This window comes from Leguminivora glycinivorella, chromosome 12 (genome assembly GCF_023078275.1).
Source record: "Leguminivora glycinivorella isolate SPB_JAAS2020 chromosome 12, LegGlyc_1.1, whole genome shotgun sequence".
Classification (NCBI taxonomy): domain Eukaryota; kingdom Metazoa; phylum Arthropoda; class Insecta; order Lepidoptera; family Tortricidae; genus Leguminivora; species Leguminivora glycinivorella.
In genome coordinates, this window is record NC_062982.1 from 12,249,571 (window position 1) to 12,271,553 (window position 21,983).

At 37.6% G+C, this 21,983-nt stretch overlaps 1 protein-coding gene across 3 annotated transcripts in view; it reads left to right on the forward strand.

Annotated features, from left to right (window-relative positions):
• Positions 1-6,043: 6,043 nt before the first annotated feature.
• Positions 6,044-21,983, forward strand: part of LOC125231590 — a 95,799-nt gene continuing 79,859 nt past the window's right edge. The window contains exon 1 of one of the 3 annotated variants that reach the window (XM_048137047.1): positions 6,044-6,257. In XM_048137047.1, coding sequence (XP_047993004.1) covers positions 6,165-6,257 — 93 coding nt within the window. In that variant the 5' untranslated portion in view covers positions 6,044-6,164. The remainder of the gene's footprint in view (positions 6,258-21,983) is intronic. The other 2 variants (XM_048137046.1, XM_048137048.1) reach the window with 2 other exon arrangements.

The following is a 21,983-nucleotide window of genomic DNA, read 5'->3' on the forward strand; positions in this document are numbered from 1 at the left end:
AAATAACAACGTGCCTAGTCTTTCATACGTCATATGGACGAATTTATAAGCAATGATAAATTTATGATGCAATTGTATAATCGTATTGTCTTTGTAATCAATAGGTGACAGCATAAATAAAGAAAGATGTTACGTAAGGTACAGCGGGGCAAATCTCGACTGGGGTGCAAATGTAACTGGTCCATTTTTTCCATGTTTTACAATGTTTGGATTATTAAATAGAGTGTCCACCGGTTATATATGGTAGGCGTGTTCAGTGGACACATGTAGAACTCAACATCATAGTGTAATAATGGAAAAATGGATTAGTTTAGTTACATTTGCCCCCCAGTCGAGATTTGCCCCGCTGTACCTTAAACCAAAATTCCGGTAGGTACGAAATTTAAAATATAGAACTCGATTTGACTTTCTTAACATCATCACAAGTTTTATTACTTATTAGAAAATATTTGAGTGAGCGAAAAGCTCGGGAGACTGCAAGTTCTGCCGTAGGTAACCAACTATCAAATTAAGTTCTGAATGCTAATAAATAGGCCTTAATACCGCCTAAATCTTACATTATGATAATATGACACTGGCGACTCTTGACTTTGCACGGGTCCCACAATTTTGCATCGAAATACATATATACAGTATACACCTCAAAATTTCTCAAGAGTAATTTTATTGATAGGTGCTTAATATAGGTAGGGTAAAGCCCCTCGTACTAGTTATATACTTCCCACAGTAGAGCTTTCTTGAAAACGTGTAATCAATGATTGACCAAAAACTAGCCATAATAAAAGTATGACGTGATTTATGGACGTCCCTAAGAAAAACTGCAAATAAAGTGCTTTTGGGGTAAGATATTTTTAATTATTAAACTGAAATATTTACACGTGCCTAATGCTAAGCGAAATATAGCAATTAAATAAGTAATAAGGAAAATGAATTAAAGCGAAAGGTCTCAGGGGCCATTCGAAATACAACGTGGAGGTAATCAAAACGAGGAGGTACAATAGGAAACGTTAGGATAGATGTCGCTACTGTAACCGTTGCTAATTAGTAACCACCTGGTAGGATTAAAAAATAAATAGTGGACCGATTTTCATCAAACGGCTATGAACACTCTCGAGTTATTCAACTTTCAAACAAAAAAAAAAACGAAATCTAAATCGGTCCATCCGTTCGAAAGCTACGATGCTATAAACAGACACACACACAGGCAGACAGACAGACACGTCAAACTTATAAAACTCTTTTGCGTCGGGGGTTAAAAATACTCGTACCTATCAGTTTGTTTCCTACTGGTAGTTGACAGTGAGATCCTACTTCGACTACGTACCTATTGCAGGATTTGCAGGCATTATTCTTTGTCGCTATAATTACGCCTCTTGGAGTAAAATTGAAAGATGCCTGAGATTTGGTAACTTGTTGTTCGCAGGGTTTGTTTTGGAAACTTCCGTGTTTGGTAATTTTGGTGGCCCTAAGATGTTTGCAGTGTCGAAGTTGTGCAACTTAGTCTCTAGGGTATACCCCCAAGAAGTCGGAATGCCAACGTCACTCAAAACTTATAATTTGATTTCCGACACTATTACTCTAAGTAATCGAACATTCTAAACAATTATGATTAATGCATGTACCAGTTTGTTACCTTTTTGTGTATGATTGATGATTGTGATCGATGCAATATTTATTTATCTAATTTTTATTACAAATAATACAACATACATAACTTAATGCCAGAAGTAATCTCTACCAGCCCAATACCAGCCTTTGGGCAAAGCTGAAAAGTTGTGGGTATACGCCTAATAAACTGGTTCAATTGAAATTTTAATAAGTATTATGGATTTCTAGAAATTATTATTTTTATGAATTTTATGACCCGAGTATTAGGCAAACTTTAATATTTTTTTATAAAAAAACTAGAAGCCGTGGCACCGTCGGAGTTTTAGTCTACTACTTATTCAAAACCTTCTTAACTGTAGAATTATGTAATAAAAACAAGGTGAGACAAAATTGGGGTTTTTAATACACTGTGCCGGGTGGAATAAAATCATGATATATTTAAAAAAATCGATTAGGTTATTTTTAACAATATTAGGTTTAAGAGCAAAAGAAGGGAGACTTCCCAATATCTTTAAAAAGGAAGCTCATGGACATATGCATTCTCCCCATCCTGACCTATGGGGCACAAACTTGGCCTTTGACAAAAGTTCAGAAATCCACCTTCAAGGTCTGTCAGCGCGCCATGGAGCGTAGTATACTCGGCATGAAGTTCACCGATCGCATCAGAAACACTGTACTACGCTCCAAAACACGGATAACTGACGTAGCTGAAACAACCTCCAAGCTTAAGTGGGACTGGGCAGGGCGTTTGTCGTATGCCGGATGACTTCTGGGCTAAAACGACAACCAATTGGGCCCCGCCAAATCGAACCCGGGGTCGCGGCAAACCTCGACGGCGTTGGCGAGATGACCTTGACGCTTTTGATGAGAACTGGTGGGAAGTGGGAAACGGGCCAGGACCGGGATACGTGGAAAGGGAAGAGGGAGGCCTTTGACCAGCAGTGGGACACTCTAGGCTCATACTTATAAATAAATAAATAAATAAATCATCATCATAAATTTAAGAGCTGAGCTCTTGTCGGTGAAGCAATCTCCAGCTATGTCTTTCCTGGGCTTTTTCTTTGACAGCCTGATACGTCACGACATTCACTTTTTCTTTAACTTGGTCCATGTATGGCCTCCTTGGCTTTCCCCTCTTTCGTCTTCCTTCTACTTTCCCTTCTATGATGATCATGATGAATTCGTCGTGTCGTAACAAGTGTCCCAATATATTTCCTCTTCTGCATTCAACAGTTCTTAAAATACACCTCTTTTCTTTCACTCTGTTTAAGATTTCCTCGTTTGTGACTTTCCCTGTCCAACTTATTTTCTCCATCCGCCACCAGCACCACATTTCAAAAGTTTCAAGGCGTTTTCTGTCTCGTTGCAGCATCGTCCACGTTTCGCTGCCGATGGCGATCAAATATATGAAAGTGGTGCGTTCCTAGCACACATTCTAAGCTTGTATAGGTGAACGCGTACCATGCTTGTATGAGTGAGATATGACAGGTTGACTATTCGTGTTTTTGACAGGCGGTAACTGCGAGGTAACCGAGAGGGGGTGGGCGGCGCTTTCAGCGGGGAGCGGAAGTGGCCATACTGTACGATAGTACTCTTTGTTATACTGTGCTAGCGAGCTGTAAAGCCGGGTACTCACTAGCGAGCTGTAACTGTTACCGAACAGATACTGTAACGAGGTTCTAGTGTGTACGCATGTTACAGTTCGGGCTCGCGACGTCGCCGGATCCAGTACCCCGAGCGTACTCATTTAGCGAGCCGTAGCTGTAACCGAACAGATACAGTAATGAGGTCTAGTGTGTACGCGTGTTACAGTTCAGGCTCGTGACGTCGCCGGATCCATTTCCTGGAGCGTACTCATTTGTGAGCAGTAACTGTAATCAAAAAGATACAGTAACCAGGTTCTAGTGTGTACGAGAAGGCCACATCACTAAAATTAATGACGAGCCGGATGTATCTGCATTTTTGGATTGTAACTCCACAATGTCGGACGAAGGTGTCTCTCGCTTGTGCAGCATATATGTATATTTATATTTATAGATGCATTATTTTATGATACCTATCGGCCACGAAGAAGGTGGATTCAGAGAATGTACCGGAAAAGAAGTGATCTACTGTAAATAATGAAAAATAAAAAAAATTGTAACCATTATAAAAAATCATCGAATGAGTGCAACCGATTTCGAATATTTAATAAATTTAGGAGTCTACAGGACACTATTCTCCATTTCTCCCTGTAGGAGTCTATCAATAGAAGCTATTAAATTTCTCCTCTGACCATTCACTCATGATGAAAAGTTTGACGTTCGCAGCGGATTGTTACAACCTCTCTTCTCGACGTCCACGAGCGCACTGCGAGCGCCCTTTGATTCGCGGCAAAAACCGACAATTATCGGCTCGCTGTGAGCCGCTCGTGTTGCGTTCGTTGCAGGCTCGTGAACCACGTACACACTATGTTTTTGGTTACAGTAACGGTTACGGTTACATGCAATGTTACAGGTTCTGAAATGAGTACGTTGTAAACATTGGTTCGCTGCGAGCAGCAACGCGCACCGCTCGCAGGAGGTTCGCGAACCATGTACACACTATGGTTTTGGTTACAATAACGGTTACGGTTACCTGTAACGTTACAGGTTCGGAAATGAGTACGTTGTAAACATCGGCTCGCTGCGAGCAGCAACGCGTACCGCTCGCAGGAGGTTTGCGAACCACGTACACACTATGTTTTTTGGTAACAGGTCATGCAACGGTTACAGTTACAGCTCGCTAGTGAGTACCCGGCTTAACTGTAACTCCTCTGTCCATTCACTCATGATGAAAACTTTGACGTTCGCAGCGGCTTGTTACAACCTCTCTTCACGACGTCCACGAGCGCACTGCGAGCGCCCTTTGATTCGCGGCAAAAACCGACAATCATCGGCTCGCTGTGAGCCGCTCGTGTTGCGTTCGTTGCAGGCTCGCGAACCACGTACATACTGTTTTTAGTTACAGTAACGGTTACGGTTACATGCAACGTTACAGGTTCGGAAATGAGTACGTTGTAAACATTGGTTCGCTGCGAGCAGCAACGCGCACCGCTCGCAGGAGGTTCGCGAACCACGTACACACTATGTTTTTGGTTACAGTAACGGTTACGGTTACCTGTAACGTTACAGGTTTGGAAATGAGTACGTTGTAAACATCGACTCGCTGCGAGCAGCAACGCGCACCGCTCGCAGGAGGTTCGCGAACCACGTACACACTATGTCTTTTGGTAACAGGTCCTGCAACGGTTACAGTTACAGCTCGCTAGTGATGCTCCAGATGTACAATTTTATTAACTTTTTCTTGATGGTTGTATTTATTCTAGCTTTAAACAGATACTTTTTTTCATTCAATGCTTTCTTTGCCATGGCTATTCGTGCGGTGATGTCTTGAATACATCTGGAGTTATTGGTGATTATGCTACCCAGGTATTTAAATTTACGAACTTGTTCTACAGTGTTATTGTTAATTACTATTGTTTTGTGACTAGTATTTTGGTTTTACTGGCGTTTATTTAATTTTATTTTTATTTTTTCTAATTTTATTTTAAAGGTTATCAGTATCACGGTCTCTCTCTCTATTTAATTTCATTATACATTTTCATTTATTTATTTAAATATTCCCATTTTTTATACACATAGTATTAATGGCGGACTTAATGCAAGGAGGCATTCTCTAGCTACCAGTTAACCATGGGTTAAACCGAAAGATAGCTATAGTTTTTTATTACCTTTAGCAAAAAGTGAAAATTAGTTGTGTGCGGTAAAGTGGAAACTGATTTACCTACTACCTACTACTCCTTTGATTAGTTATAAATGTTATATATACACGGTGTAACATGAGGAAACCGAAAGATTTTAACTACGCATTTCTGAGGGCAAAATAAAGATATAAAATGTTATATGACGTCAAGCAAATTTCGCCAAAAAATATTTTTACTTACTTTTTTTTGTTTTTTTGGATGTATTTTCACATAAAAAGTAAATATTATTTGTAAAGCAAAGAAAATACTTTTGTGTGTCCTCATGTGCCCATCCATGTCCGTTTTTGTCATGTGTGACCATCTACTTTTTGATATCTATCAACGAGGATAGTTAGATTATGTTCGATAACGGCATCATCGCCACCAAAACAGCAGCGTTTTGTTCTGAAAAATAATAAGTAAGTAATTTGTTATTTTTTTAAATGCTTGTAACTCTGAAAGTAGCTTGTTTGCCACGGACGTAGTATAAAAAAAAAAAAAAAAAAAAGTAGGCGAAATCAGAAAAGTTTATATGACATTTTACTTACATTTACATACTTTGGACAGATTACGAATCGCATGATGAGCTAGAAGTCGTCAGTGACGGTGACGATGACGGCCAATGCGACATCGGCAGCCAGGGAAGTGAGCGCCGCGCCATCGCAGCGGCCCCTCCACGCGCTGCGCCTACGCCGATCCGCAACATTCACCCGCGCGCACTTCTACTTCGAACGTCCGACATCGCGCGCGCACACAAAAAATTACCTTTAATCGTGAACAGTATTAAATTGTGATGGAGAAAGAGCATCAGCCAGACTCGATGGCTACGATCACCATGAAGCCGGAGTACCCGCCGTCCGAGTATAGCGCCTCAGAACCGCCACCGGTATGAATTTACCCGTTACTAGCTTTGATTTATGTTAAGCACGTAACGCTCACGGATCTACTTATTGTCATCAAGTTTTTTGGATTGTGACACTGTTCCGAGATGAAGGTTGGTCTTCTTAGAGTTGCCGGTTGAATAGACTCGGGATAAAGGAGTGGGAACGGTTGCGAAGTAAAACGGTTCGATGCGGGAAAGCGCCTTTCTCTTGCGCTGTGCTGAGCTGACGTGTTAGTGGCTACTTGTTTGTAAACAAGGGCTTAATTGCCCTTGATATTACACATTCTAGTGGCAATATTGTACCTATGCACCATTTCGGTGTTGCAAAAAACCTTGCACTCATAAGTTCATGATTAATGTTACTTAATTAACTCACTTAGACAATTATATTAAGTAAACATTTTCAGTTGGGTACCTATTGAATTCAAAATATGTGAGCCAAAGGAAACAATTCAAAGAGACATTCATAAATCGTATTATATTTGAATGTTATTGTAATAAGTCACTTGAAAGACGTAACTAACTCAACATACTTTTGCCGGGAAGGCAATATCATTACCATAATGGTAAAGATATGTTTCATAATAGCTCTTTTGTCTATTAACTCCATATTTAGAGTCGTCAGGGTCCTTCTGCGAAAGGCAACGGCAGCGGGGGTCAGTTATTCAAGTGTTTGAGTAAAAAAATAACAAAATTTACTATCAAAACAATGTATACAGAATTTATATAAACAGTAACATATGTACTTAGGTAAGCTTTAAGCTGACATTATATAGTATTTAGACACAGGTCAGCCTAATGGCTGTTCGTGACAGATTTTATCCATTACTTCGTAACAAGTGGGATGTTTAACCATTCACAACAAAGGCCGGTAATAACTATGACAGTAAAATTCAAGGTTGGCGGCTGACGTGTTACAAAACTACAGGGTATTATGAAAACTTCACTAACCTCTGATGTTTTCCTTTTCTGCTTAAGGTAACGTCTACAGTTTATTAGTTGCCATTGCCACAGGGCTTTGAATCATTTATGAGATTTAGTAATATAGATAAGAATATAATCAAAAAATATTACTACCTATTAAAATCTAAAATATTAATTACTGGCATTATTTGAGGCATTACCTATAGTAGATTACTTTGAAGTTGATAAATAAATATATCATGTTTAATAAGATACTTAACCGGTGATAGATCTCTAGTACTAGTAATCATCATCATCATTCTCCTTGCGTTATCCCGGCATTTGCCGCGGTTCATGGGAGCCTGGGGTCCGCTGTGTCAATCAATCCCAAGATTTGGCGTAGGCGCTAGTTTTATGAAAGCGACTGCCACTTCTAACCCAAAGGGTAACTAGGCCTTTTTGGAATTAGTCCGGTTTCCTCACATGTCTACTACTAGTAATCAATCCCTAATAAATATATTAAGATATATGTAGGTAGTCTAGCAAAGTGAACGCTATCTTGAGATAGGAATGAAGAGTAACGGTTTTAAAGTGAATATATTGACATTCTCGCTAAAATATAACAAAAATATGTAGTTTATAAATAACAGCAAAAACTAGTTTAGCTGGCACACTTGAATTAGATATTTACGATGATGAACCGAAGTTTATAAATAACAGCAAAAACTAGTTTAGCTGGCACACTTGAATTAGATATTTACGATGATGAACCGATCAAGTTAGTTTAATACTAATTATAGATGGATTTTGGATGTTTGTTGTTTTTCATAATCGTAAGCATACACAAGGAATGACAGCGGCTCCCCCGGTCATGCAAATGCGTCTGACGTAGACAAGTAAATGAATTCTTAAGCGTTCCTTTCCGAGAATTGCGTCGCGTACGAATGTGGGAAAATCATTGTTCTATTGTCCCTGGCCATCCATTAACAGGGCCACTTATCACGCTCCTACGGCTCACGTATTTATCTAGTCATGATATTACTGAAACTTCATCGTCTTAAAAATAATTGCCTTGAGTTATTATAGGTATTAGAATATACCTAAGTGTGGCGAATTGAATAATTAGTTACATTTGTATTAAATAACCAAATATCAATAAACATTTGAAAAAAAAAACGCATGACACATTTTCTATAGGTAAGAATCGTAAATGTAGGGAAACGTTATCTTCAATTTGTGGACTTCTTAACGTTTAGTTGGTTCCTAGTAAACTTTGAATACCTACTCGGTAAGAATGGAATCCATTGGCATAGAAATATAACATAGCATAGCTATTGCCCGAGGCTTCGCTCGCGTTAAATTCGAAAATTGCAGATTGCTCCATATAATTAACTTTCACCCCCTATTTTAGGGAAGTGGGGGGTTAGAAAGAGACAAAAATAAACCTATGTCACTCCCCATCCCTTAAACTAACTCTACTTAAAAAATCACTTCAATAGTTCGCTCCGTTTTGCCGTGAAAGACGGTCAAACAAACAGACACACACACTTTCACATTTATAAATTAGTATGGAGTATAGATTCAAAATGAAAGTTTTCATTTTCATACAAACTGAACACTATAAAAATAACCGCTTAAATCTAATCAAGTTTCAGCAACTGCTAATCAAATGATTGCCTAATTCAGCAGTAAAAGGTGGTAGTTTAGCACCTATTGGAAACGGATTAGCTTGCAGCAGTAAAGATAAATAAACAATAAGAGCAATTGCAGTGAAATCGGTTACTAGGACAGTTGACCGAACGTGGCCGCAGAGCCGCCGCGGTCTTGCGTCACGTCCGACTGGTCAGCTACCCACAGCCTGCTCACTTTTGAAGCACAAACAATTCCATTCTGGAATGTTCCAATATTTGTAAATGCCATTCGTATTTATGCGGATATTTTTCCGTGTTATAATTTAAAACGCACAAAAATTGCAGCCGCATCGTCCGCGAAAGAATGGTAATTTTAAATTTTATGCGAATCATAAACATTTCTATTATGAAGCGATTAGCCGAACAATAGTTTTTTGTTTTAGAAGGGGGCAAAGTTGTTGTTTAACCGCACGTGCCAATATTGATACCAAGGCAAGCGAAAGATTCCAATATTGAACCGCGACCGTAGCAAGTGGTTCAAAAAGTGGAATCTTGAGCGTTGCGAGGGTTTCAAGGCACGAAGGTTGAACAAACTTTGCCACCGAGTGAAACACAACATTTTTCACCACACCAACACGAACAATATACTAACTATAAAACATCAAATTAAATCAAATCCATCAATATATTGAATATTTATGATTCAAAATCATCATTTATAAGTAAATTCTACCAGCCGGCTTAAGACATCAAGTTAAAATTTGTATGAAATTACTTTGCATCCTTGTGGATGAAATACAATTTTCCTATCTGTTGTCGAATAGCAAAGTAAGCTTTTGCCAGTTGGTGTGGTGAAAATTAATATTTTTAAGTACAACAAATTGCCGCAGCTCTCGATCTCTGCTCCGTCATCGTGTTTACAGTTTTATTTTCCGCAGATATTTACCTAAACAGATACTTGTTTAGTTTTCGTGACGTTACCAAATTGCTGGTTTTTACACCGACGACGCGATGTGTAAACATATTACATTATAGTAGATATTAATTCAATCGATGTAGGTACATCGAACAATCATTATGAATATCAATAAGGCTGTTTATTCGACACCGAAGCGCACAGACAATGGCCGAGAGGCGTGTTCAGATTTCAGAAATAAGATATTAACTCAATGTATTTATTTCATTTCGTCTATTTGAATATGTTTGAGTGAGAATGAGAGCTGAGATAAATACCAAATTACAATGCCTTAGTTCGCCTTCGATGCCTACTGCGTTGGACAGTATTGTACATAAATGTTAGTCACCCAACACTGCAGCCAATTACAAAGATATCCTAACGGCTACCGACCACTATCTAGGTTCCATTCAAGTCTGACCCCCGACGGTTGGGGGTTGTTACTATGATTGAGGCCAAGTTACATTAGGCTCGCAAGATAGTGAGACAAAATGTTTTGAGAACACTTAAGTAGAAAGTGGCTATTCTTAATAAGTATGGTTGTTGTTATGATGCACGAGATGGCTCATATTGTGTTAGATAAGCCTCCACTGGGAACGACCATTATTCAAATATCATTTTAATAATATATGGTACTGCTTGCTTTTTATACTACCGTACTGTTATTCGTCGTTTACAGGATCGTGCATAAATAGATCTTTAAAACCCTGCCTACATAAAAGATGTCAAGATAAGTCTATAGTCTGTTCTCCAAAAACGCATTTGTGGCAGTGGGTTTTTGGGTTTTAACGTACTGCGTAAGGTGACGGACCCAATCATGGACAGTTTAAGAAAAAAATTCGCCTGTTTTTGATATTTCACTGATAAATGTAAAAATTCTACCGCCAAGCGTGTTAAATCTTGAATGTCCTATCCTTCTTCTACATTTCAAGCGTATTGCAGAATAGATACTCCTATTGGTTTCTTCATAGTTAACAAATTAAAACTAGGTGTTTTTTCTCCAATTATGGACGGCAGTTCTCCAGTAATGGATCCCCCATTATGGACAGTGAAATAAATTTAAAATTTTACTTTTAAAGCCAACTGATACGCAATGAGTCAATTTTATACACCATAAATACAATTAGTTTGGGTTATTTTAACATAGGATTGTTTCTTGTTAATTTTGGTTTTGTAAATTGTTCCTTGTCCATCATAGGAGGTAGGCAGTTTTTCGGGTCCAGTAATGGACACTCGCAAAATAACGTCATTTCTTTATATCTTTGGAGCAACAAACTAGTATGTTTTATACCTTATCTCATGCGTAATGCAGTAAGTAAAACGCATTCAAGATTACTCCGTGCGTTATTTTTTTATTATTTTATACATGAACTCATCTCTCTTAGCAACATTACTAAGAATTCGTCTTGATATTTTTTTCAGTAAACTGGTGAATTTTATCTTGTCTCCAAATCCTTCAGAAATAACCTAATTAATTGAAACTTCAAAATTAAACAGCTCTACAACTCTAGTTTATGGTACATAGCCGTCAGTTTTTAGAAACTTGTTTTAGATACTTATTTTTAAGGATTTGTGTTTTTTTTTGTCCATAATGGCATCACCGTCCATTATGGGGTATTTTACCTTATAAACTCATTAACGCATTAAATTGAATGAACGTTAATTATGAGTTTTATTCAGTGGCAAAGTTAATTGAACCCTCGTAAGATTTTTTTTATACTTGCTATATGCAAGGATAATTTATATAGGATTTACAATTTTTATACTAAGAATGGTACCTCATTTTTTAAGCGCCACCTATTAAATAGGTACATTAATAACTACACTAATGATGCCAACAAATTTATTTTCACCACACCAACTGGTAAAGGATTACTTTGCTATTCGAAAACAGATAGCAAAATTGCATTTTATCCACAAGAGTGCAAAGTAATTTCATACAAATTTTAACTTGATGTCTTGAGCTAGCTGGTATAATTTACGTGTAAATGATCAATTTGAATCATAAACATTGATTAGATTGATAGATTTGATTTAGTTTGATGTTCTATAGTGAGTATTTTGTTCGTGTTGGTTTGGTGAAAAATTTTGTGTTTCACTCGCTACGCTCGCGGTTCAATATTGGAATCTTTCGCTTGCTCGGGTATCAATATTGGCATGTGCGGTTAAACAACAACTTTGTCCCTTTGTAAAACAAATAACTATTTTTTTCAAAATGTATGTTGACGTGATATCGTGATATTATAATAAATAAATAATTATGCCATTTGATCTTATAAAAAATAAATACACGCAAAAATATTTGAGGAAAATATGATTTTGGCCACTTCCAGGCTGCAAAACAGCGTCATTTAGTTTTAAGCCTAAAAAGCCCATACATTTCAGGGGGTAAAATAGAACCGTTTTTCCCCCGAAGGGTAAAAAACGGATATTTAGGTTCCTGCCGAAGCTTGAACCACTAATGAGATTAACACCTTCATAACTCGGCCCTAATCGAGTGAATTCCTCGACTAGTAGCGCCATCTGGCGCGCCAGTCAAGTACTAGTGTCGCCCGGTTACCAGCGCTCGGCTGCTTTTTCCTCAGTACCTTTAGCCGGCAAGGCCCTTAAGGGTGGTTCAAGCTTCGGCAGGAACCTAAATATCCGTTTTTTACCCTTCGGGGGAAAAACGGTTCTATTTAGGTGTCCGTGCCTTCGCTTGAACCACTAATGAGACGTGTTTAAACCTCTGCCGGCGCTGGTTAGGGCGTACTGTGACTGATATACTTTATTTATACAGAAATGTCATAATAAGAAATAGGAAGGTATACAAAGGGATGTTTCAAAATTTAGCCACTAAGGTTTCATGAGTTGAAACTGACTCCACACAGCACAGCACAGTTATCCATTATGACTCTATGATGGTGGTGAATCACTTAATTTATGTATAACATAAAACCGACAGGAAGCCAGTAGTTAATAGATCGGTATTACAATATTTACGGAAATAAAACCTGTTATTTCAATAACATTTTTGTGAGAAAATATCTGTAGCAACCCAAACTCTGAAGAGCTTCCCCTTCATCAATGGGTGTTACATCAACGTCGGCTAAATTTGTCTCGCGTTTCCCTTACAACAGTCCCTAGTCAGAACAAGATCATATACATGTTTTTTGTCTTATAAATTCAGCAAGATACTAGTCTTCTTCTGCTTAAGATAACTATAATTATATCATGTAACTATAATACACAATTATATCATAGCACTGCCATGAGCATTATGACATTATGTTTAAATTTTTATTTTTCATGTAAATTGATTACTGTACCATAAGTAATGCGCCTATATGTATCTCCGAATATGCACATATTATTGTTAGTGTACTGAGTAATAAGCAATATTGACATAGCTTAAACATTGTCTTACATAGCCCACTGCCAAATGTCAACATTTCCCATAGCATAATGTGTTATGAATTCTGTATATGAAATATACATTTGCCAAAACAATTGAAATGAACGCTTGAGTTGGAAGAAATTGCACGCTATCATATGTTAATTTGTAATTTATACCCACATCACGATAATGTATGCGTTACTGCTGGACTGGTAGCAAAACTGCAAATAAGATGATAATACATTTTCGGCTTCTGACTGAATTGACAATACCATGGCCATGGTTAGCTAAGGATCCATATAATAAAAGGTAAGCTCCTACTCAAAGTCTTTACGAGAACGGAAACTATGCAAATTTTTCCTATTAAATTAAAATCCTGGGTCAACTGAGCAAAAAGCTTTGGGATACAAGCGATTGAAACGAATCAATGATCTAATGAGTCACACATACTTAGGCGAAGATCAAATGAAGGCAATTATTTATAATTAAATTGACTTTGATACTTCCATGAATATACATCAATGTTAATGCGGGAATCCTCTCTACACTGTACGCGTCAACTTTATTTAGTCTTTTACTATGTCTAGCTAGTATGCTTTTTTCGATATTTGAAATATTTAATTTGTGTTTGAATAATTATGAATATGTGATGCATATATTTTTAGGCTTATCATTTTTATGACTTATGTGCTGACTAGCCGAATTTATAAAGGCAAAATTGTACGATTCGTGAGCTAGTAATTCTAAAACATTACGACTTATGGCTCTTTAGTCCATTTCGATATTCTAATAAGAATGTAAGATGACAGATAACTCTTCAAATAAGGGTTAATGATGTACGATTACCCATTTATAATAAAAATTCAGTCATCAGCTTAAGATAGTAAATAGTTTTCTTTTCAGAACTTTCGTAATTTATTACCAAATTGCAAAGCAATATATTATATATTGCTCTTTTGTGCGAATAATATAAATGTCTCACGTTCTTTATAAACTGATGTATACACATAAACATACGGGTTAATATTTACTGTATTCTTGCTTATTTCCCAAAATCCATATGCAGCGAGACTTCCCACAAACAAGATGCAACTGTTATGTAGGGTAATACCTGATTCTACAATTATGTCGAGATGACAATTATTTATTTATCGTATGGCATATAATTAGAATTTTCTTAAAAGTCGTACGTGCACACGGATGTAGCATGTAGCGCCACGGACGATGACAATGGTATTTACACTTGCCTGTCATCCGAGACCAATAGGTAAAAATATCGTAGCTATAAGTACTGCCGTACCTTAAGCGCTGAGCTTTTATTTTTCATTTAGGTTTCAAGACCTTACTTCTGATAAATATATAGTTCATCAATATCTATTTAAACGGCAATAATTTTAAGTTTTCTGTTACCACTAGAAACCCATTTTGCCTTGAATCTGCGCTCCCTTTTATGAGTGTCTTAACAAATTCTTGTATGTCAGGTATATTAGGAGTCCGAAGTCTTATAAATTAAGTCATAAGCACAGTAATGTTATAAACATCATATTTCTAGTTCCTTACACTAAATTCAATTGGGACCGGGACTCGTCCTCTGACCTTACGAACCGTTTTTGAATAAGTTGTGGCATCTCCTCTGTTACTGACAAATAGTCGCGCCGCAAAATTCTAATAAATGGCGTTTAGTAAGCAACTGCGGAAATGTGTATCGATCCTACAACGCGCTAATGGAGTTCCAAAAGTTAATTGTATATATACAACTTCTGTTAATCTCTCTAGGCCCCAGAAACCTATTCAGAAAACATTTGTCAAATGAAATAAACGGGAACTTTCTGTTAGTAATACCGCAGTAGCGGGCGATAATTTTAGGATGCGAGCGCCTCTTTATTTGTAAGAGGAAACTGTGTTCTAAAATCGAAAGAGATTCATCCTTCATTCCGTTTAATTTATTATTTCAGAAACAGGCCTCCACATTCAGTGACTACCTTTCAACATTTTATCCATAAGAGTGCCTTAGCAAATTGTGAAAATCGGCTTCTCTCAGAAAATGTATTGCCCTATTGGTTTTAATGAGCTTAAAGTGTTTTCGATATATCATACTCATACAACAAATAAGCACTTTGAATACAATTTACCTACACGGTTTCTTGCTTTGTTTTGTGTAGTTGTTTAAGTTTAGGACCAACTTCATTTACTTCGGTCAAGAGATGTAAGCCATAGTTCTTCGCTGTAAATAGTTTGAGAATATTGTTCGGTCGTCTCTTTAATCTAATTCGTTAGTTATTTATAGAAACATAGGATTCGTAACATTACGCCATCGAACTGGGCAACCGACACATCCTTTTACGACGAGAGTCCGTCCTGAGTAACAATGCAACAAGGCATACTAAAATGCTATTGTACTAAATCACATATCCTTTAAGTCATTTTGCCAAACTATCCACAATATATCGTATATATTTGGGAGTCAGATTTCCGGTACGAGTTTGTTGTCTTTGTAATTAACCTCTTCAAGGATTGTCTGTAACCTTGGTCTAGCTAACGTTAGTAATAATGCATGATTGAGTATTCTAACTGTTGGTCGATTAACGGCAGTTTGAGGTCAATTTGTAGTACATATATGTATATATCGTACTTAGAAAACTTTCCGAGCTGTAGCTTTTTATTTCTAAATGAATTGGTTCAGAAGTCTCTACTGGGTCGATTATTACAGAAGTAATACTTTTGTCAGTTCGGTATACTGAACAACATATACTGGAACATTATCCGCCATTAGTCCGACTGGATGTTTTAGCCGGAGATCTATAAGTTTGCTGAAATACAGACGAATATCCAGGTTTCACAGAGTAATGAGCCTAGTACAAGAATTTTCCTTCGCGGTAAGTTATTTTGTAGCTAATAGTCAACATTTGCTAAGTACCTGAGTGGTTCTTCTGCATTTCTAAAGTCCGTATCAAGACCCAAGACCATGCGTCAATTATTGACGCCCGTGAGTTGATGAGACTAGAGCTCTAATCATTCATTTAAAAGAATCTGCACTCTAGGAATAGCGTAAAACAGTGGCATAAATTAATGGATTTTCTTTTTTCTATTGGTATCTTCGCCGCCCCCTCTCCCTTTCTGATTGGGCAAGAAGGGCTTTGTAATATAAAGTGGTTTTTCATTCTGTTTAGCATTACTATTATGTATATTTCTTAATTCGCTTAGTATCTGGCAACAAAGTGCTAGTTAATTGCTACCGAAGCTCCACCCACACGTTTTTAGATGTGGAAGTGGAGTTTCACAACGTCAAACCTGCTAATAAACCTCTATCATGACGAGCATTCTAAAAGTTGACATGACAAATTAGGTTGGCAATAACGGCGTTGCTTTACAGTAATTGGATCACACATTCGTCATCATTATGGCCGTTCAGATATTCACGAGTGAGATAAATTTGGACATTCCTCACAATCATTCATCTGTTGGTCAGGTGACCACGCTGATTATGTATTAGCTAATTAGGCAATTGAGACGACGCCGATGGCGTTCACTTTACCTGTCTAAAACGACCCCACTTATGGGAACCCATCACGTGATGATTTTTGTCTAATAAGACAATGACTAAACTGTGTAATTGTGTATGTCTCAGGTTAACACGTACGCTGTGGTTCTGATTTGAAAGACCTTCTACGAAGTAGATATGGTTAGAAATACCTTATACAAAGTATGTTTAGCTAAGAGTTGTGCTAATTACCGCAAAGTAGATGTTAAAGCGACATAATCTCATTGAGATTCGAGTACAAATACAACATTTTGCCTCGTGATCACAACGCTCGTCTCATGACACGAAAGGTGAATTAGTGCATAGCATGTAATAACCCAATGGGTTCTCACAGGATGTCGTAAATCATCGCATAGGGCAACGAAATCCAAATTCCAAGTCGCTGCAAAGTTTAATCTTTTACGGGACGACGCTTGTCAATTTCTATGACAGTGTACTTTTTCGCACAGCACCACTTTACTCATGTTGTCTCTAATGACGAATCATGTCTGCACAATGAATGATCTCCTTTGTCATATCACGAGGCGATGCCCTATCGGATCGTGGGCCCTATCTTTTCATAGGCCAGGTTGTCTAATGGGACCTCATCTGTCGTTTCAAAACATCTCTTGTGTCCTGTCACCTCACGAGGCGAAGCTATGACTTTTCAAGGGACGAACCTATGTCGTCTCACGGGACGTCGCTCTGTCTCGTCTTACGTGAGCGTGGCATTTGTCCCTTATATTCTTTATGACGGTGCATAGGATTACACTGTCAATTTTCTTCATCGTCTCCATGCCACCACACAGGAACACACCCTGTCGTCTCGCGGGACAATGCAATGTCGTCTCATTGGACGACGCCTGTCGTGTCACAGCACGACGCCATGTCGTCTAACGGGACGACACCTGTCGTCTCACGGGACGACGCTTGTTGTCTCACGGGACTACGCCATGTCATCTCACCGGACGACGTCATGTCGTCTCACGGGACGACGCCTGTCGTCTCACGGGACGACGTCTTTCGTCTCACGGGACGACGTCTGTTGTCTCACGGGACGACATCTGTCGTCTCACAGGACGAAGTCTGTCGTCTCACAGGACAATGTCTATCGTGTTACGGGACGACATCTTTCGTCTCACGGGACGACGTCTGTCGTCTCACAGGACGACGTCTGTCGTCTCATGGGACGACGTCTGTCGTTTCACAGGACGACGTCTGTCGTCTCACGGGACGACGTCTGTCGTCTCACGGGACGACGCCATGTCAGTCTCACGTGAGTGAGGCATATGTATCCGCGTATTTATGACGGTGCCTACAGGAGGTCACTGCGTCTCGTCGCTGGGCCAAAGGCACCGAGCGGAATATCACGAAGTTAGAAGTAATCATAATCTTTTCGATGTTTTAAATTTCTCGAACTTTTTTTTTTTTAAGACTTGCTTTTGTAAACGTGTTGCTCGGCCGAGTTACAAAAGCGTACTGAGGAAAAAGCAGCCGAGCGCTGGTAACCGGGCGACACTAGTACTTGACTGGCGCGCCAGATGGCGCTACTAGTCGAGGAATTCACTCGATTAGGGCCGAGTTATGAAGGTGTTAATCTCATTAGTGGTTCAAGCGAAGGCACGGACACCTAAATACCCCATAATGGACGGTGATGCCATTATGGACAAAAAAACACAAATCCTTAAAAATAAGTATCTAAAATAAGTTTCTAAAAACTGACGGCTATGTACCATAAACTAGAGTTCTAGAGCTGTTTAATTTTGAAGTTTCAATTAATTCGGTTATTTCTGAAGGATTTGGAGACAAGATAAAATTCACCAGTTTACTGAAAAAAATATCAAGACGAATTCTTAGTAATGTTGCTAAGAGAGATGAGTTTATGTATAAAATAATAAAAAAATAACGCACGGTGTAATCTTGAATGCGTTTTACTTACTGCATTAAGCATGAGATAAGGTATAAAACATACTAGTTTGCTGCTCCAAAGATATAAAGAAATGACGTTATTTTGCGAGTGTCCATTACTGGACCCGAAAAACTGCCTACCTCCTATGATGGACAAGGAACAATTTACAAAACCAAAATTTACAAGAAACAATCCTATGTTAAAATAACCCAAACTAATTGTATTTATGGCATATAAAATTGACTCATTGCGTATCAGTTGGCTTTAAAAGTAAAATTTTAAACTTATTTCACTGTCCATAATGGGGGATCCATTACTGGAGAACTGCCGTCCATAATTGGAGAAAAAACACCTAGTTTTAATTTTTTAACTATGAAGAAACCAATAGGAGTAGGTATCTATTCTGCAATACGCTTGAAATGTAGAAGAAGGATGGGACATTCAAGATTTAACACGCTTGGCGGTAGAATTTTTACATTTATCAGTGAAATATCAAAAACAGGCGAATTTTTTCTTAAACTGTCCATGATTGGGTCCGTCCCTTACGCTTTTTTGTATGGGCTTTGTCAGTCTCGTATTATATCGTTCTTGCTATATGTAATCTTGTTTTTGTTTTTTGCTTGCTCGAATGTCAACGAGGGGTTAAGTAAACAATGACTTAGGGGCAAAGTTGAAAAATTAATAACCATTATTTGGAGGGCTAATTCAGCTTATTGAATTTAGGTATGCAAAAAAGGTAGGAATAATTAGCTCATACCTCCCTCAAAATGCATTAATAGGCTTTAAAATTTATCAGAATAAACTATAGGAACATAGTTATGTAAACTTTTTAATGTGTTTCTTCTTACTTATTATATGTTTTGTTGTATCTATATCTAAACTCATTTAAGTAATTTGTTTTACTACAGTTCTTTGTTTTATAAGTTGGCAATGTTATTTTTTAACCGCTCGTGCTAATATTGATACCCGAGCAAGCAAAAGTTTCTATTATTGAACTACGAATGTAGCGAGTTCTGAAAGTGGAATCTTAAGCGCGGTCAGGGTTTCAAGGCAGGTCGAGGGTTAAACACATTGACCTATTCATTCTATTAGTAAGTCTATTGGGAAGAAAATTCCCACTGGTTCAACTGGTAAATAGCCTAACACATTTTGCCATCGAATGAAACCAAAAATGACCATAATATACATATAACATACATATAATCACGCCTGTATCCCATAAAGGGGTAGGCAGAGCACATGAACTACTAAGTTTCAGTGCCACTCTTGGCAATAAGGGGTAACCATAATATGAACTGTAAAATATGAAACTGAATCTTATAATTTACTGAATATTTGTGATTAAAATCCTCATTAAGTAAATATTAACAGCAAGCTTAGGACATCAACTTAAAATTTGTATGACGCTTATTACTTTGCACTTTTGTAGACGAAATACTAATTTCTCATACATTTTTGAAGAATCAAGAGAGCCTTTCGTGTGGTGCAAGTTATATTTTCTTTCCGTATCGTTCCAGAATACCTTGACCTAATTCCTTAGTTATACATTTACAATGCAACAACTTTCCTAATGTCAGGGTCCTTTTTGTTCTGACCTCCTACCCATTAACAACTCTTTCAGCAAGCCAATTAACATTTACTAAGCAATGTGTAAACAAGGCAAGTAAGGATACCAACCAACCCTTCATGATGCAGTCTCGTGTTTTCTAAGATCAGTAACTAATATTTGTGACATTTTAAAGGTACCACATTGTCGCTTAACGCTCGCGACGAGACGCTTTAACCAAGCGCGGATCCAGCTTCGTGCCCAGGGGGGGGGGTCACGTGGTAAAGGCCCGGGCCCCAGGGGGGGTCACGTGGTCTATTTGTATGGCCAACTTAGGCTCCAGGGGGGGGTCATGACCACCATACCCCCCCCCCCCTCCCTGGATCCGCGCATGGCTCTAACACGTAATTCGTATAAAGATACGAGCAAATTTCGTCCTTATGGTAAGCAATAAAGCCGACAATGTGGTACCTTTACCATGAAAATGACATTTTTTTTTACGATGGCTCGATAGTAATTAGTTTTTCCGTGAATTTCAATTAAAATGAAATACGTTATGCGGTTCCACTATTATAAAATTATATCTACCTACAATACCTACATATTATGTGTTGTTCTCAAGCAAAAGGTACCACATTCTTGTTTAAGCGTAAGGACGGTTTAATAGGTAATGCGAATATAGATGCAAATTTCACCCTTAGAGCGTTTTTACATTATCCGATCCGATATCGGATGTAGAAAGGATGTCAAAGATGCAGCCTTTAATTATACAGGACATCGTTCCTTCACAATGTGGGATCGAATAATGTGAAAACGCACAAGGGAAAAATGTGATACCTTTTACTTGAGAATGTTACATATTTTTTCATTCGTGCAGTTTAATATTTATCGCCCTCTTCGTACGTGAGTGTTTAAATCATTTAAAGTTAAGTTAAACATGCAAAAATTGCACATTTGCACGATGGTGCATACTTACAGTTCATCTTAATAAATATTTCACTTTCGTCATAAAATTTTATGAACAATTACTTATATTGCGATTTCTCTTTAAATTCCTGTTATGTAAAAAACAATGGCTGATTGTCATAAAAATAATTACCGCATAGAAAACACAGCGATAAACTTGCTACTTGTATGTATACAATATATTATCTAATATCTATCTTAGTACCTACTCATGTATTTACTAAGTACTTACAAGTGTATTTAGCATAATTACCTACTTTTATGCATGGTAAACCAATTCGTACATAGGTACGTACCTACGTAATAGGACTTTTTGTATGAAGTAATTATATGTATGTATGAAGTATTTGGTATTAAAGTAGGTGTATATACTTATGTACCTACCTATACAATTATACATACCTGCATACATATTCTGATAAAAAACCATTCAACGGACATACGTCCGTCCCTCCCATTCCTTTAAAAATCAAATAAAAGTCATAAATACAGAAAAAAATAATTATTATATATATTACCTAGTTTTCCTTTGTTAATTATTTTGAAAATATGAAACGATTTAAATGAAAATTTTACCATAAAAGAAAAATACCTAGGGCATTAAATTATTAAAATTCAAGGTTGTGGAAGGGTTAAGACTAGACATCATTAGAACATATAAAATATCTAATATAAGTGTTCTCTTGAACATTTTACGATTGGCGCCTAGCTGATGGATTCCATGAGAATAGTTAACGATAATAATACCTAACTATAAAAATGCATTTTGTTTAAACATACGGAAATTCATTAGCAGTTTCTGGTTTCCTACATCGTAAGCAAATATTGCACGTAAGCTCAACATTAACGTTTTATATAAGTTAACAGTTTTGTAACCGTTGAACAACCGCGAACGTATAGTTGAACGCATAACCTAACATGAT